This window comes from Danio aesculapii, chromosome 24 (genome assembly GCF_903798145.1).
Source record: "Danio aesculapii chromosome 24, fDanAes4.1, whole genome shotgun sequence".
Taxonomy (NCBI): domain Eukaryota; kingdom Metazoa; phylum Chordata; class Actinopteri; order Cypriniformes; family Danionidae; genus Danio; species Danio aesculapii.
Genome location: NC_079458.1, coordinates 21,908,786 through 21,927,194, shown reverse-complemented (window position 1 = coordinate 21,927,194; position 18,409 = coordinate 21,908,786). Strand labels below are relative to the sequence as shown.

Genomic DNA, 18,409 nt, shown 5'->3' with positions numbered 1-18,409 from the left:
CATCAGAAATGAAATATGTGGAGCAATTGCTTGCTTAATGTCTAATCATTTTGTTTAATCTCCTTCCGTTTTGCAGTGCCATACAACAAAACTTTGCATGCTCAAACTCTAGTGCAGCCATGGCTTAAGGCATCTTGACCTGTGAGGTGAATGAAACATGAAATATGTCATTTAAAAGTGACTAGTGGCTGCGGACGCAAAGTGGCTGTAGTCTCTGTCTAAACAAATAAAAGTTTATATGATTCTCTAACTCAGGAAACGCTATGATCACACCGCAATACTCTCCTGTTTGTTTACAGTGGCCATTACCAGTGTCGGGTTTGGACAATGCTGACTGAGGAAAATGAATGTGCGCTCACACTATTGGTTATTAAGTGTGTCACACAAAAGGACAGTCATGCGTTTACCATTCACATTAATATTGCAGCCTTTGCAATTAGACCCCACTAGTACTTTTACTAGTAATTTTACAAGACACTTCTATACAGCTTAAAGTGCTATTTAAAGGCTTAACTAGGTTAATTAGGTTAACTAGGCAGGTTAGGGTTATTAGGCAAGTTATTGTATAACGATACTTTGTTCTGTAGACTATCGAAAAAATATATAACTTAAAGGCTCATAATTTTCTCCTTAAAATGGTGTTTAAAAATTAAAAACTGCTTTAATTCTAGCCGAAATAAAACAAATAAGACTTTCTCTAGAAGAAAAAAATATTATCAGACATACTGTGAAAATTTCCTTGCTCTGTTAAACATAATTTGGGAAATATTTAAAAAAGAAAAAAATTTAAAGAGGGTTTAATAATTCTGACTTCAACTGTACATGATTCACATTCAGTGTTTTTTTTATATTTCTTCATTGTAATAATCGCCAAAGTTATAAATAAATTACCAAATGTTGGGGCTTTTTTTTTTGATTGTTTGTTTTGTTTTTTGATGAATACTGGAGGAAAAACACTCATATATCATAAATATATCACAGATGTTTACTTTCATTGAAAACATAAAAAAGTACAAATTCATTTTAATCAATAAAACTTTACAAACATGATACTTGCAGCATGAAAAGTAAACCTAATAAACCAGCTAAGTGTACTTATTAATAAAATCTATCAATTGCATAAACAGCTATTGTTTTAAACAGCACTATAAATCTCATAATTTTGTGCTCTTGAGAACCATTCCTTGCTCCTTATTCAGTCCTTTTTCAATGCTGGCTTTATTTAATCCCCTGAAAATAAGATATTAAGAAAAAAAATTGTTAAACTAATCCTAATAATTTTTTGTAAAAGTCGTAATGTATATATAATGTATATAATAAGCCTGTTTCCACCACAGGATTAATTGATTGAATAGATGAATGAATGAATGAATGATCGAACGAAATTGAATGAATAATCGAACGAATGAATGATTGAATGAATGATTGAATGAATGAATGAATGAAGAACAATAAATGTGACTTTTGCCATTCTTTTTATAACTCACAATTCTGAATTTTCTTTCCACAGTTTTTAAAAAACAAAACTAAAATGACAAAATGTAAAAAATATATATATAATAATTCAGACTTATCACAATCTACAGGAAAATTCTGCACGTGAGACAACAGATTATACATTTTAGAGCAAAGATGTCCAAACTAGGGTCCACAGACCAAAGTTAGCCCATGGTAACCTTTGATTTAGCCCGCAATCCCATTTGAGAATGTTGGTGGTAATGCCTTTACATATTGTCATTTCTAACGTCTTTGTAAGCTTTTGTTTGTTTGTTTTATTGTTAAGCGACCAAAATGCGAATTTACAATTAATGTTGAGAATGAATTCGACTGTTTTTTAACATACTGTTGCTCGACGGATAGACCAAAACTTAGAATTCCTCGATGAGCAAATCAAAGCAAAGGCAGGTGCTTGATTGACTAGTGTATTCAGCAATAAGCTCCATTGAGTTGTAAATGGAATTCTTATGTTTTCATTCTTATAAAATGTAAAAACTACAAAAATACATTAGATAATATCATTAAAACATTAGTTAAAAGTTAATACATTAGTTTTTACATTAGCTATAAAGTCAATATGATTAAAGTGCTGTGTTCTATTTATTTTGAAAGAACTGAGGAAATGATCCATGGCAATGTTTATATTGGCCTTTGACCCACTGTCCTCATTCAAGTTTGGCTTTGGGCCCTTAATAAGAAAAAGTTTAGTCACCCCTGGGTTAGACAAACGTATTGTAAGGGCAGTAAAAAAAACAGAAGAAATAAATCTAAATTATTATCTATTATCTTTTTTTAATGATTAAAAAAATTGAAATAAGCTTAAAATATTAAGCAAAACAATTGCGAGAATTCTAATGTCTACGAAATCAGAATTGCAAGATGTAAACTTACAATTCTGTGCAAAAAAATGTCAGAATTGTAAGAGATAAACATGAAGAAAAAACATGTCAGAATTGACAAACTTGGAATTGCCAGAAAAAGAACTGCAAGAGATGAACTCTGACACAATTCTGAAGTTTGATAAACTCTTTTGAGGAAAAGATTGCCAAAATGCCAACATATTTTATCTCCTCATTTCTAAAATATATTTAGTTTTGACTTGTTATTTCGATTATTCACTCAGATTTATGACATTTCTTGGAATTTTAATCTTGTACTTAGTCGAGAGATGTTGACTTATAAGTGTCAAAAACCAGGTTTATAACTTTAGGTTACTTTAAGTGAGATCCGCAGATCTAAGAAAAAAAGTCTTATTAAAAAATGTTACCTCACAACTGCAAAAGAAGTCCGAATTGTAAGATAAAAAACTCTGATTTCCTTTTGGATTACGTTATCCCATGGCGGAAACAAGCTTGCACACTTAATAAATGAAAAGCCTCTAATATAAGAAATATAAGCAGTATAAACGCACGTGCTCTCATTCGCAGGGATATCTGTGTGGTCCTGCAGGTCAGTGTTCAGTGTTTCTGGAAGCAGGAAGGTCAAAGCTCCTCCAACAAAAGGCAGAGAGCCATATATGACCATAGGAATGGCATGATGATAAACGTCCAACAAGCCAATCAGAGGAGCCAGAATACCAGCCACACGGGCACACATGGAATTCAGGCCCACCCCATTCTGCCTGTATTATTGCGTTCATCAATGAGAGCTCATATAGACTGTATAGTTGAACATAGTGAGTGTTCATGCAGTATGTTTATTATATACAAACCTGATAACTGTTGGGTAGAGCTCAGCGGTGTACACGTATACAATTGAGAAGGCCGCAGAAATTGAAAACTTTCCAAACACGGCAGTTACAGTCACAATTATAGGATATTCTGGAAGAAAAAAAAACACAGAAATCAACAACACCTTATAGTTAGCTTTCCACCAAAAAAAACATAAGGGTTTGTTTACCTCAAAATTAATATTGTCATGTTCACTTTCATGTCAATCCAAATCTGAAGATAATTATTCATCTTCAAAACAAAAAAAGAGACTTTTTGTAATATAAAAATGAAAGCTTCATGTCACTTCTGAAAGTCTGTTTACTCAAAACAAAAACTTCCAAACCTATTTGAATTGAGAGGTTGAGACAATGAGATATGATCACTTAATATGATGCACATCTTTAATTTAGGCGTTTAAAGTGATCAGTTAAGTTCACAGCATTCAAGATAGGTCACATAAGCTCAGTCATGCTTGCTTAATGTGTGAGAACCAATCAGGTTCATTCTTATGTGGCAATTATGTATTAATATGGTTTGTTCACACAAATAAAGTGAGCAAAGTAAGTAAGTACAGTAAGCATGGTCATCTGTTTGCATTTACTGATCAATGTTTATATGTGAATAAATGCAGTAAATCAATATGTTCATCATATTAATTTATCATGTAGGAGCCATTTGTTTACTTTGTTTAAAAGTTTATAATGTTAATAATGTTTTTTATGCAGCATGGTGGCGCAGTGAGAAGCGCTTTCACCTTACAGCAAGAAGGTTGCTGGTTCGAGCCCCGGCTGGGTCATTTGGCATTTCTGTGTGGGGTTTGCATGTTCTCCCGTGTTCGCATGGGTTTCCTCCAGGTGCTCCGGTTTCCCCCACAGTCCAAAGACTTGCGGTACAGGTGAATTGAATAAGTTAGATTGGCCGTAGTGTAATTGTGTGAATGTAAGAGTGTGTGGGTGTTTCCCAGTGTTTAGTTGCAGCTGGAAGGGAATCCGCTGCGTGAAACATATGCTGGATAAGTTGGTGGTTCATTTCGCTGTGATGACCCCTGATTAATAAAGGATTAAGCCGAAAAGAAAATGAATGAATGAATGTTTTTTATCTTTATTTTGGAGATGTGCACCCTCTGCAATTTAAGCTTAATGGCCTGCTGGGAGGAGATGGTTTTCAGACCTTACAATGTTTTTTCTTCTGTTTTTTTTTTTTTTTTTTTTTTTTAAGTTGTTTGTACTTGCAACAAATACTACTTGGTGCTAATGTATTTTAACAAATGAAGCCTCTAAACCCCTCAACAGATTTGACTAATGTGGCCTTTTGATTAAGAATAGTCATAACAGTGTCTTTTAAAAAATACTTGGATTAAACAACTCAATTTAAAACATGTTTTGAACTTATTATTCATTCATTCATTTTCTTTTCGGCTTAGTCCCTTTATTAATTCGGGGTCGCCACAGCGGAATGAGCCGCCAACTTATCCAGCATTTGTTTTATGCAGCGGATGCCCTTCCAGCTGCAACCCATCACTGGGAAACACATACACACTACGGAAAATTTAGCCTACCCAATTCACCTTTACCGCATGTCTTTGGGGAAACCGGAGCACCCGGAGGAAACCCATGCAAACGCAGGGAGAACATGCAAACTCCACACAGAAACGCCAACTGATCCAGCCGAGGATCGAACCAGCGACCTTCTTGCTGTGAGGGGACAGCACTACCTACTGCTCCACTGCGTTGCCTGAACTTATTATTATTAATGTTATTATTATTTATGTTTGTTTTGAGCCTTTTCAAAGTGACAGAAATGTCTAATATTTCATAAACAAAAATGATTTGTGTTTTGAAAATGAATACATTTCTTCAGGTTTTAGATTGACATGACAATTGTTCAAAAATTCGGTTTTGATGTGTGAGAGTTTTATGTAATCAGACTAAACGGAGTGACAAACATCAGATTAAAAATCTGAAGAAGAATGACAAGCCAGTTCAAGGTTAGAGAACAACTAAAATTCAAATATGTCCAATTTGAAGTCATGCTAACAGTAACAGATTATTTTTTTTGAGTTACATATATTATGCAAAAAATTATAATAATTGAGCTCTATAAAAATAAACATTGATCAAAAGGAGAGAACATTTATACATATTCCCAGTTATTCTGGCAGGGTGGTGGTTATTTCATTAATAATCCGACAAACCATGTTTAACTAGAAGCCAACCATTGCAGGTTTCAGTGAATTTCCAAGTTGGTTAGTTTTATTAAATTCACTGAAACCCTTCGATGGCAGTTTGCATTGATGTTCCATATCCCCACTTTTAACCACTGTAACCTTTATACTTTTTTATCTTTCTTCAAGCTTGCAGCCCTTTAAAGTAATACTTTTTTTGTATAACCTTATCAGTCTCCGATCATTCTGGAGTTTATTTGTACAACTCTCACCACAGAATTGCAGTCAGGGTGAGCTCTGGATTTTGGACTATTGCAGCACCTTGTTTTTTCCAGCTGTTCTGTTGCAGATTTGCTGGTGTGCTCAGGATTGTCGTCTTGTTGTGAGATGGGTATTATGTTAACACACATGAAGACTCAAATACAGCAAACTGCTACATTTACTGATGATGTTAAAGTATTTGATTAGAAGTGCCTGACCTATTTTTGTTTTTTTGCAATATGTTGTTGTTCATCTGAGATCTGATTTTCCCAATTTTAAAACCTGCCAAATATAAGATAATTATATACGTCCTGATATGAAAAATTTACATTTCATAGGGTGTGCCAACTTTTTCATGACAGTATCTACCTATATAGTACTAATTTTGTATTCATTTTTTAGATAAATAAATGTAAACATTGACAATTTTACTATTTTCAAACAATTTAGGGAAACTGTAGCATCTCTCACTCTCTGGGATGGCAGGAATAATCAGGCAGGCTGTGCCTCCTAGTAGCAGAAAGACACTCTGGCAAATCCTCCGTCCAAAGCGCTGAATGAGAGGAAAGCAGGACAGCCGTGCAGGAAACTCTGCCATGCCAAAGATGAGTTGAGTCAGGTAAATATCCAGGCCGAAGTTCCCCACATTCAAGCTGACTCCATAATAAACCAGTGAAGTCACAAACCTGTGATAACATAAATAAACACATGATAAGACATTCACCTTCTTTATTATCACAGTTCTTCTCAGCTCGGTTTGGTTGTAATTTGTCTTTAATGCTTAATGATAATGTTTTTGGGTTAAATGTTTTTTGTGCTGTTGTATAAGACATTTAATATCCAAAACCAGCGGTCTTTGTAGAGGCTTACCCTCATCCAACTGGATAAGGGTTTCCGGATTTATAATAAACATGTGAAACCCTGTTGTAACTTACCACATATAGCACATAATGAGAGCTCTCTTTCTCAGGTAACCCACTCGGAACAGGTCTATCATGGTGCTTGATTTGGCTGTGTTCTCTGCTTCCATCTGATAATGCATCCTTTATTAATTCAACATTTAAAAAATACTTTGGATTTCACGGACCAGATTTACTAAACAAATTAGCGTAAGATTGCTATCAGCCCCATCAGAAGTGGAAATGTGCAACCCTTGATGTCTTCTATAAAACTAGTGTCACTAGTTAATATTGAAGTATTGGGGATAATGTAAATACATACAGTGAGTCAGCATAATATACATTATTGTTCTAGAGGTTTTTGTATATTTTAATTAAAGATATCATACATAATGTGCTTTTAAGCTGACAACGACCTATGCAGCTCTAATCTAGCAAAAATGAGTTAAAATAACATTCCTTAATTCCTCAACACTATCGTGTTTAATAGGATGACAGCTTTTCTCCACATGAAATGGTAAAAATATTATCAAGTGACTGTCAGATCAGTTCTGGAGATTCATATTAGGGCAGACATGTAACCGGGGCATTCATTCACTCAGACACTTCATATTTAAACAGCCTCTCACTGTTTCATATTTACTGAATAATCTAAATGATATTTGATTAAGTGTACAGCATCCAGAATTTGTCAAACTACACTAATGACTGGATTCCATAGCTACATCTGCTTTCCATTGTTGCTCTGCAGTGTACCCTATTTACACCATCGGAATGCTTTTGAATTATTTCATTATAATATTTCTGAAAAAGACTTTTGATATTGAATGAAAATGTTAGTGAATCAAAATTTATATGAAAATTACATTTCATAGTGAATCCTTGATCTCTTTGAATTTTGTTGCACCATGTTTGTACTTTAAGGACTGTCTGTACTTGAAGCTCCTATCACTCAGACAAATTCCTTGTGTGTGCTAGCACACTTGGCAATAAAGCTCTTTCTAATTCTGATAATACATGATTTATTAAAAGTCTTCAACAAATGCGGTCAGCTGCTGTTAATATCTTTTCATTTCTACTTTTTTGAGAGGGGTCTGGATGCAGACGTGGTGCAGTTGCAAGCAGAGCTGCATGTATTGCTTTTAAATGCGCACACCTAACCCCACCACTAACCCTACCTCTCACAGTGATGTCATTAGCTCCACTGAGTGCATTATGTCTTACATTGCAAGTCCGAGATTTGAATTCTGTATGCAGATTGACTTTTTCCATTGCATGCCATTAGTAAATCCTGACAGGAGTGTTTTTTTTGCTTAAACAAAAGCTGTTAGTAAATCTGGTCCGATGTGTTTTAAATAGTATACATTTTTCATTTGCAGTTCTCTACAAAGTGAAAAAGAATATAACCACCTTGTCAAGCAGATTTATAGACACCTTCCTGCCATTAATTCGGGCAGCTTTGAGGATCTCTTTTTTGGCACTGTCTAGTTTGCCTTGAGTCAGAAGCCATCTTGCAGACTCAGGGAGAATCCTGTCAAATAATGTAATATATTTTTTGTATATTTCTCACAAGACACAAGAACACATTATCACAAGAACATTAACTGCAGAAAGCCATAAACAATATTTTGTTAATTAAAGGTGACCTATCATGCAAAAATTACTTTTATAAGGGGTTTAAACAAAGTTGTGAACATAAGCAGCTTCTAAAGGTAAAATGTATCACACTTCATAAAAACAGTCTGCAGAAACACTTTGATTGACATTCTCCCCTTGTCCACATCATCAGAGGGGAAAGTCTTATTTTTAAATCTGCCACTATGCTGCCACATAGGCATTTCTAGCTCCGCCCTCTTTTGAAAATCTTATTTGAATTTAAAGCAACAGTCACCATAATGCAATTTAGCACAATTAGGATCAAAGCTTAAAAGGGGCAGTTTCAAAGAGTCAGAAGATATTATTTGTGGAGTATTTTGGCTGTAAACCTACACACTCTACACGAGAGCTGTCACTGCGGTGGTACCTTTTCAAAAGGTACAAATTTGCACCTAAAAGGTCCATATTAATACCTCAAGAGTAAATATTAATACCTAAAATGTACAAAAGTGTTCCTCTTAAAATTAGTAGGTACTAATATATACTTTTGAGGTACCAATATTGACCCTTCAAGTACAAATGTGTACCTTTTGAAAAGGTACCACCCCAGTGAGAGCTCTCCTACCTTTATTTCTAAGAGTGTAGGGACATCAGAGACTGATTTTCTTGAATTGTCAAAAGTAATGTGCATAATAGGTCCCCTTTAATTCAAATATGAAAAAAGAAGAACATTTGAATAATTTAAAGTGAACAAATATTACTAGGTATGGACATATTTGGGTAAAACTGAATACTCTCACCAGTAATAAACGAAGAAAAGCCCAACCGGCGCTGACAAAACCAGTTGTAAAATCCTCCAGTTTCGAATCCCATAGGCCACACCAGACAGCAACATTTGACCAAGGGCAATAAAGCAGTGCGAAAATATGGTGAAAAGGGCCCGCTTGGCTGAACCACACCACTCAGTACCTACAGTGATACATTCACCATGAATAAACATACTAAAAATCACAAACATGTTTCAAGTCAGCATGAAACAAGTAAGTTGCAATAGAATTTTCTTTCATATTGTGATTTATATCAAATTGAAATGGCACAAAAAATAAAGGCATTGTTTAAATGGATAGTTGTCAATGTACTCACCATTGGAATCTTCGAAAGTTGTCACAAATCTTTATGAGTTTCTTTATTTTGTTAAACACATATTTTGAATAAGGTGGAAATATATATAAAATATATTTATGGAAGTCTTTCAGTTTCTAAAGAAAGACAAGCTAGTTTGGAACAATGAAGGGTGAGTACATTTTGACATCATTTTCAATTTGAACTATCTTGAACTATCCATTTTATTTCATCACTCAAGATTTGACTGGATTGTTGCATCATTATTTATAATTTGCCAATCTTATGTGATTGACAGATTACCGTGCCCTAACAAAAATCAATATTTAAGGGAACAGAGAAGATGCAAGAGGGCAATCAGGTTCTGTTGAATGAAGAACGATGAGGAACATAGAAGTGAATGAAAATGTACATGAATTATACATACTGTACATATATGCAGGGTTAAAATGTTATTTTAAAATTATTTAAATTTATATTTAATAAAAAAATGTAAGTATAAAAAATAAACTACAAAATACAGCAGCCACAGCATGTATCAAAATAAAATAGTCACTGAATCTATTTAATGAAGATAATGACTTCAAGTTCTTTTGAAGCTTGTGTTTCCACGCATTACATGGGCAATTAAAATTAGCATCACCATCAAAAATAAAGGAATTGATCAACCTCTCAACAATCTTAAACTTTATAAAGGGGTTTTATATGGAGTTTTTTGATGCATATGAATTTGAGTAAAAAAGCCCCATGTATTACTCAGTATTAAGTCATTTATCAACAACCCTATCAAATACAAATGACAAAATATGAATTGTAAATTAGAAATATGTATTTGAACTACATGCATCATAAATACTGCCCATCCCCATATGCATATGCAGTATATATGAGTCTGTGTATAAACCTTTCTTAATAAATATTGCAATATTCCAAAAAGACTTAAAAGTGGCAAGTTTTAAAAATCTGACAATGGTAATGGACTTTCTGGAATTAAGAGAAAATGTATAATTTGTCAGTCTCATCCAATAAGCATAAAGCTGTGTTGTCAGCAAGTTATTTCCAATCATGCTTTTGGTTAAGAGATCTACTGTACCTGACTGCTCAATCCAACACAGTCACCTCGACATTGCAAGAGTTCTTGGCAAGTGACAGCATAACATCAGAGTAAAGCAAATAAAACTCGGACAATTTGTAACTGGCATGCATCTCGACTGCACTACTTTACAGTTTGTTTTCTATGCTTTACTAAGCAACAAGGAGGGATGCTGAACACAGTAGTTTGCTACCAGCCATCTGTTTACAGCTTGTCTGTATGCAAAATGCAGGCTATATAGAATATATATGTATTTAGTGCCACACCAAAGAGCCATAAGATCTTTTGTCGAGCATATTTATAATTTAGCCTATATTTCATCCACAACACAACAAAGGAGAAATGAAAAGTTTAGATGCAAAACCTCTAAGTTTCGTCTGAAATTTTCATCTAAAATTGGGATTTTTCTCAGGCTGTTGTGTGTAGTTTCAGTCATTTTACTCTTAGTGTTCAAAATATGATTAATATGAACCTTATGATTTTAGGGGTATAATTTGGGGTTATAAATTAGCATATAAACCCATTACTTTTGGAACTGACCTAAGCCACATTATATTAGATTAGATTAGATTAGATTAGATTAGATTAGATTAGATTAGATTAGATTAGATTCAACTTTATTGTTATTACACATGTACAAGTACAAGGCAACGAAATGCAGTTTAGGTCTAACCAGCAGTGCAATAGCAGCAAGTGCAGGATACAGGTATAAGTTATAAAGTGCAGTTATAGAAAAACTATGGTGATATTTACAGATGAATGTACTATGAACACTGTAAATAGGATGTATTAGCTATAAATAGAGATTTACAATAAATGAATACATGTACAGATTGCTATTAATAATTAGAAGTGTGCAGATAATGTATGCAGAAGTGCACATATCTACTATCAGAGAACAATTTTTAACTTACTGAATCAAAGCACTATATGACATCTTTAAAATGTGGTTATAATTAAAAGAATTAAATACATAAACACTCCTTCTATTTACATTTTTCTCTTTCTTATTTTAATATATATATCTCAGATAAGTAGTGGCATTAAAATGAGTCAAAGGCAATACCCAGAACAAATGTGTTGATAGAGATTCCAGATATTGTGGTGCCAACAACAAAACGAAGGACCATGTAGACATAGATGTTAGGGGAAAACGCAACTCCCACTCCAGACAGAAAGAGCAGGAGCAAGGAAAGCAGAGTGGCAAACCGACGGCCGTACCTGTGGTAAAACAAACAAGTTAACTAGCTTAGTTATGAAAAGAAGTAATTTGACATAAAACGTTAGCTATTTAACACTGATGATGAGTAAATACAAACTGGTTAATCTGTAAGATTTGCTAATAAAAAAACTGCTAAATGATCATTGTGTGAATAACATCATTAACATGTGGTTCAGGGATTGTGTTCTACACGTACTTGTCTGCCATTGGCCCAAACAATAGGGCTCCAACAAGAAGACCAGCCATGTAGACGGACTGAGATGCCTCACTGTAAACTTTATTTTCACACACCAGGTCAAACTATGGTAAGATGAGAGAAAAACATGGAACAATAAAAGACAGCAAACAAACAATGAAAAGAATATGGATGAGATATTTGTTGGCCTATAAACAATATATTCCAACAATTAGCAAGCAGTAAAACAAACATTGGTAAGATTAGATTTCAATCAAGAAACATGAAGTCTCGTCTACAACTTAACATGACAAACAATACTGTAAGGAAAAAAACACTGATAACATATTTGATGAAAAAATATGGGGTATGTGGGGTGATTTGTCACAATTGATCTTTCATTAAACTTGTAATAAGCTTTTAGCAATTGGCTTTTGACACAAATGATCTCAAATAATCTGAAAAACTCTTATGATAATAAACCTTTTGTAACATCTATTTTCTTTATATGTGTGAAAAAAACTTGATTATGTACAACTTTGTGGCCTGAAGGAATGACTAGAAACACTGTCATATAAGTCTGATGAATGAGGGATTTCACTTAGAAGCCAATCGTTCAAAGTTTCATCAAAAAGAGGCACTTTAAATGGGCAAGTACAATCTGCATGCAGGGCTACTCCCCCACATGAGCATATTTAAGAGTGCTTTCACACCTGGGGTCCCGTTAATTTGGTTTGGCCAAGAGCAACAAATAATACATTGTAGCATTTTCGGTTTCTTTTCACACCACACATATTGCTCTGGTCCAAACCAATAGAAACTAACCAGAATGCAGTCCTGTGACAACATTCACATCCCTAGCTGGACAGACGTGTCATTTAATGCAATTAAAGTGGTTTTTGATCGGTCAGTATTAATGCCAAGTGACACATCACAAGTTACTTTAGAAGTTTTTTGTAAGCTGTCAATCAGCTGTTACTAAAACTGTAAATATTGCCCGCAACCTATAATACACAGAACAGCTGACTAAAGCTGCTGGTTTAGCCTAATGTTACACAGTACGTTTTGCAGTTGAGTCTGTCCTACTTTGAATCAAGTTCTTACCACAAATGAATCAGCCCAGGGTTTGTTTAAAAACATACCGGAACTACATTGTATGCTTGTTTGATCCTCTTTCTGAGCGCACTACAGTGCATATGCTGCATTCACACCAGCCTAAACAAATTGCAGCAAATGGGAAAATGAACTCTAGTGCGATAGTGGAAACACCCTGACTGTTACAGCATACAGTTCATTCTTCAGGTTATCACTGAGGAGCCAAGCCACAGTCTGGCAATCAGATGGCAGTTTTCATGTGTGTTTTTCATTCCTTTCCTCGTGGACCAAAGGTAACATATGTTACCGAGACTTTCAGTAATCACTAAGGGTGTACTCACACTAGGCTATCCGAACCGTGCCCAGACATGTTTGATCCCCAATTCCCTTTTTGACAAGTGTGAGTGCTCCAAAGCAGGCCCATTTCAGTGCAGCCTGGCCCAGTTGGAAGAGGTGTGCCAGAGCGCGATTCAGTTGGGCTTTGGTGCAGTACTCTTGTAGTGTGAGTGCAAAGCATGCCTAAGCATGAAACTGAAGACACAATGTCGCTATTAAAGGACTGTTTTATTTGGATTTATTAATCATTCTTACTTTTCAAAGAACACAAACTGTCATAGTTTATTAAAGTTGCCTGCACATAAGCTGCCACCGTCAGCAAACCTCCAAATACATTCAGCACAATGACTTACATGAACATTTATGAGCGTCAAAAGTGGTGGATCTATTCAGCAAAAGATTTGACTGTCACTGCACAACAAATGACTTGAAATGCTACAAAACAACACAACTAAAGTAATGTCCATTGAAGGAGCGAGAGTGCTTCTCTTCTGTTAAACTGAACAGTCACAACATTGATGATGTAAACATGCTCAGGCTCAGAAGGTAAAAAATACAGTGTAAGTGGGGGCCGTGAGGGAGAGGGTGGGGGGACATGGTTCAAGACAACCGTGCCAACTGTGAGCACACCCTAAAAGTTACGTTGCACATGACCTATGCAACATGACATAACCACTGAACATCTCATTTACATACGTGACCCTCATTGTGGCTGGACATACATATGGGGTGGGCTGAGAGGGGAGCAGAATTAGCTGGCACCATTCCCCAGAATGAGGGTTGACCAATGTAATGGGGCAGCATTTGGATCCTCCACCAGGGCTTTACCCAGACCAGGGTCACTAATGTGAGAGTTAGCTGGCACAATTTGCTGACTGAAAATGCCTCCAGGTTGCCTCCACAAGATGAGATAAGTCTTCCTGAACCTCTGAGGAACCAGATGACCAGGTCATGCTTCCCAATTGTCCTGCCATCCGGTGACAGCCAGCACACTCCATATGATCAGACAGGGAGCGAGCTGTGGTGTGCGATGGAAGAACATAAGATGCATGCACCTGTAGCCATGTTGTTTATTCTGACAGCATGTGTTTCACCTGCCAACCACAACCAGAACATGTGCCGAGTAATGGAATGTAATGTGTATTTATATCGCAAATTCATTGTGTATGGCCATACACACAAATTTGTTTCACAATCATAAAGTGGGGGGTCTCTCCACATTACCACCAGCGTGCAGAGTGATAAACACTGCCAACAGTTCCAGGCATTAGATATGTTCTGGCTCATAGAATCAAGGTCCATCCAGAGACTGACTGCACAGCAACACAGTGAGGTGATGTACACCCTACGTGCGTAGGTGCTCTATGCACTGAAGTGGTCTCATATACCATATACCAGCAAGTAGTAATTTCCTGTTGAATTATTCAGATGTGTCCATGTGTGAGAGGAAGGAGCCATTCCTCTTATCGTGCTATCATTTTCCTCTTCAAAGACTGGGGAGCCCATTGCAGTCACATTGGAAACCCAACAAGTGTGTCTGAGAATGGCGGGCGATGTGCACTTATCTCACGGCTGAGCTTCCAATGTGTCAGCTTGAAACTACGACCTTTAAAGTCAAAACTTGGATGCTGGCCAAAGGTCGGCCTATAAGGTAATAGAGAAGAGAGAGTTGATCAGGTCCGCTCTCTCTCTCTCAACTAGGTGCACATTATGTCAGATTGCAAAGCCCAAATTTGAGGTTTGTAGAGTCAGCATGATTATCATAGCGTCAATATTCTACCTCCTAAAATTAGGAGAAAGTTAACCTTAAGGTCACGAGACCCTTCTCTGGTAATTTGGTCATGCTTGAGGGTCAATATTTTACCTCCTGAAATTTGGAGAAAGGTGTGAAGTTAACCTTAAGGTCACGAGACCCTACTCTGGTCATTTGGTAGTTCGTTGAACGCAACAAGATAAAAACAAAACATAAAATAAAATAAATAACCCAGTTCCTGTAAGGGTTCAAACTTAGAGGGAAAGAAACTACTCGCATGGGTGTCAACCAAATATTTTGCGAGGATGGTCCCAGCCTCTATCATAAGCCTCCAGTGTGGAGGGTGACAAGAAAGCACAACACTGTTCAGGCAAGTACAGGGGTGAATGAATACACTCCACTTCAGGGTATAGACACATTTTACAGCGAGCAACAGTGTCAATTACTAGTGGAGGTAAGGTCACTTAGGCATTCTGTGTCCTGTCTAGAACCCACACATGGTCCCAAAGGTCTGGATGCATTTGCCTGATGGTGCCCTTCTCTGAGAATAAGGTTCCAGCCAAATTCATCAGAGAGGGTGCAAACTAGTTCTGGGAACCAGGTCTGAATGGGCCGAGTGCTGCAACCAGCCAGAACTGCAACCAGAACTGTTCCTCGTCCTCCCTGACCTTGCCCAGCATCTGTGTGAGAGACAATCGAATTTGGCAATGCAGGTAATTTCGCAAAATGGTTGTTTTGCTCAGAGAAATTGGGAATTTAGAGTGGAATCACTCAATAAAGCACCAAGGGACAGACAGAAGACCCAAACACTGCCACATAATGCATCATCTAAATAAGGAGATAACAGAATCCAAAAAGTAACCAGCGCTCTAAAGCAAAAATCTCACAAGTGATCTGCATGCATCAACTTTGGACTTCAGTCAGTCACTAGGTCAATAACAAAATGGGTAAATTTATGTAAAGTGTCACAGCAGCCGAATCTGTTACGTGTTTGGGAAGATGTATGCCTAGCGGATATGGCATAGATATAGCAGAATTGTCCAGTCCTGAAGGGGAAGGACTCTGCAGTGGTCATTTGCTCCCCAAACAGGGAGACCTAGTGACAATATGCGCATATGGGCTAGCCCTATCCAGGTGAAGCACCACATATGAGTAAGAAGGTGAGTTCATATGGAAGATACTGGTTCATCTATGATGGAATTCACCTTGGCTGTCTGATACATATGGGATCACTGAATCGAGATCACACATCAGGCACCGATCCCCAGGTAATATTTTTTTTTAACTCTCAATAATATGTTAACAGATTAACAAAATTAGAATTCATAAAAGATGCTGATTATTACAGGACACTCAGTCAATATAAAAATCACAAATGTTTTTAAAAATAAAATGTACAATTATCAAATTCAAAGTGTATTAGAGTGCCAAAACAGTTACCCAAAACGAACTTGTGACACGGAGCTAACCGTGAGCCAGGGGCGGATTTAACCAATAAGCAAGGTAAGCGGCCGCTTAGAGCCCCAGGAAATCTGGGGCCCCCCAATAAATATCTAGAAGTAAAAATTATACCTATAAACTATGTATAATGTTGTGTTCTATCATATTTTGTATGGTGAGAGTCCAACAAATAAAACGTTAGAGTAATTAAATATTATTTAATATAACATTAAATGTAATGTTAATATAATAATGTAATGTTATGGACTATATTACATAAAAAATGTTATTAATTGTTGTTGCATTAAGATAAAATGTAGATAAGAAGTTTGAATGAATATAAAATGAAATAAAAATATAAAGGGGGCATTTTAGAACTTTTGGGCTCCATGGCTGGAATTGTTTAGGGCCCTCAAATCACTAAATCTGCCCCTGCCATGATCCTAGATTGACTGAGGCTGAGTTAATAAATTAACATTCTATAATAATTTAGTATTTTCTTTAAAAGTGTAACTATTTACACATTTTGATTATGTATGAGAAACGAGGCTGTAATGCAGTGTTTTTCAAATCCGGTCCTCCAGCTCCCCGCCCTGCACATTTTATACACCTTCCTAACTTCACACACCTGACTCAGATCCTCAACTTGTTTCCAGAGGGATCCATTAACTGATCCTTGTGTGGGTTGGGGGAAATGCCGAGGACCGGAATTAGGAACCACTGCCTTAATGCATTTGAAAGACATGAAAAGGTGTATTTCAGAAAATTTGCAGTACCTCAGTTATAAGTGTTTTGCTGCTTTTCGGTGCCATATAAACCCATCCATCAATGCACGATGTAGTTGTGTTTATTCCATAATGTTCAATGTCCTCAATATCCATCTCTACAGGTGTGAACATCTTACAGCTCTCATACTGTCCTTTGCTGTCCAACGGGACGGTGAGGTTCAGCTGCTTTTCCTCGGTGAGGTTCGGAGCCTGTCGGAGGATCCAGCTGCTGTTGCAGTGGTGAGGGAAGCTGATGGCGCTGAACACCTGGCCGAACATGTGGAAAGCATTGAAAATGTTGGGGAGACACACCGCGACCAATAAGCGCTTCTGAAACGCCCCAAATTCACCGACGGCCGAGAGAATCTCCGTGAAGTCGATCATGATCTTCTGGTGACCATCGGCGGCGGCGGCGCGCTTTTAAACGGACGCAAATTAATTTTTAAACTCGTCACAGGTCCAATAGTGTCTGGCATTATCTGTGCAGACGAGCAGGCAAGATAAAGCATTAAAAGAAACTGCGAGAAGGACTATATGAACAATTATTTTAAATTTTATACTACACAACGTTTCATCCAATGTAAGGTATGTATTTGGAGTCAGGCTGTTTCTATCGATTGAATGTAGTGAGGAATGTCTGCAGTGTGTTTATTTACATTGTGTGTGTCTGAATGATGAACTTAATACAGGCCTTTCTTTTTTTTTTTGCCAATGAAGGCTGTCTTAATATTGTGGTAATGTAGATGCTTGAGGGTCCAAACACAATATTTAGACTATGTGACTACGTAACTAAAAGGAAAGAACATGAGTAAAAGGCACACCAGGATGATTCAGTTACTAAACAGTTCACAATGACTTTTAAAAACCCAAAAATGTAGGCTTAAGAATATCAATAGTTTGAAAAACGTTTATTATTATTATGGATAGCTATTATTGATTATTAAATATAAACTTCTGGCTGAATATTAAATTAAGAATATTAAATGCAAATGTTGCAAATAATTGTCGTGAAACTAAACACTCAAAATATCAGGAAAAATAATATCCCATTGTAATTTGACGTAACAGATATTTGAAAATTAATATATTGATTCTGACCTGTACTTATGAAAATAAGAAAAAAATAAGTAATCATAATAAACGTTATTAAATTGTAAAACATTTTGAATTGTTCTGCTTTACACGAGCGAATCCATGATGGCAAAATATATCAATTAAAAATGACAATTATTTAGTATTTTGGGGCTGTGAATTAATGCTTAAATAGTCTTATTAAA

The 18,409-nt window shown here is 36.2% G+C and overlaps 1 protein-coding gene across 1 annotated transcript; it reads right to left on the bottom strand.

Annotated features, from left to right (window-relative positions):
- Positions 1–1,042: 1,042 nt before the first annotated feature.
- Positions 1,043–17,560, bottom strand: LOC130218442 (solute carrier family 22 member 13-like). Its single transcript, XM_056450638.1, has 10 exons — positions 17,142–17,560; positions 11,763–11,866; positions 11,411–11,565; positions 8,930–9,098; positions 7,944–8,064; positions 6,570–6,664; positions 6,106–6,320; positions 3,209–3,317; positions 2,909–3,118; positions 1,043–1,230 (listed from the first exon to the last, which is right to left on the bottom strand). The coding sequence occupies exons 1-10, from the start codon at positions 17,514–17,516 to the stop codon at positions 1,155–1,157; spliced, it is 1,629 nt and encodes a 542-aa protein (XP_056306613.1). The 5' UTR covers positions 17,517–17,560; the 3' UTR covers positions 1,043–1,154.
- Positions 17,561–18,409: the final 849 nt, after the last annotated feature.

What these genes read in the sequence shown, in the direction of transcription:
- LOC130218442 (XM_056450638.1), bottom strand. Translation starts at nt 17,516, where the DNA reads ATGATCGACTTCACGGAGATTCTCTCGGCCGTCGGTGAATTTGGGGCG. An exon ending in TTTGGGCCAATGGCAGACAA is followed by an intron (nt 11,566 to 11,762) that starts GTACGTGTAGAA and finishes GTTTTACCACAG; the next exon opens with GTACGGCCGTCGGTTTGCCA. An exon ending in TATCAACACATTTGTTCTGG is followed by an intron (nt 9,099 to 11,410) that starts GTATTGCCTTTG and finishes GTATCACTGTAG; the next exon opens with GTACTGAGTGGTGTGGTTCA.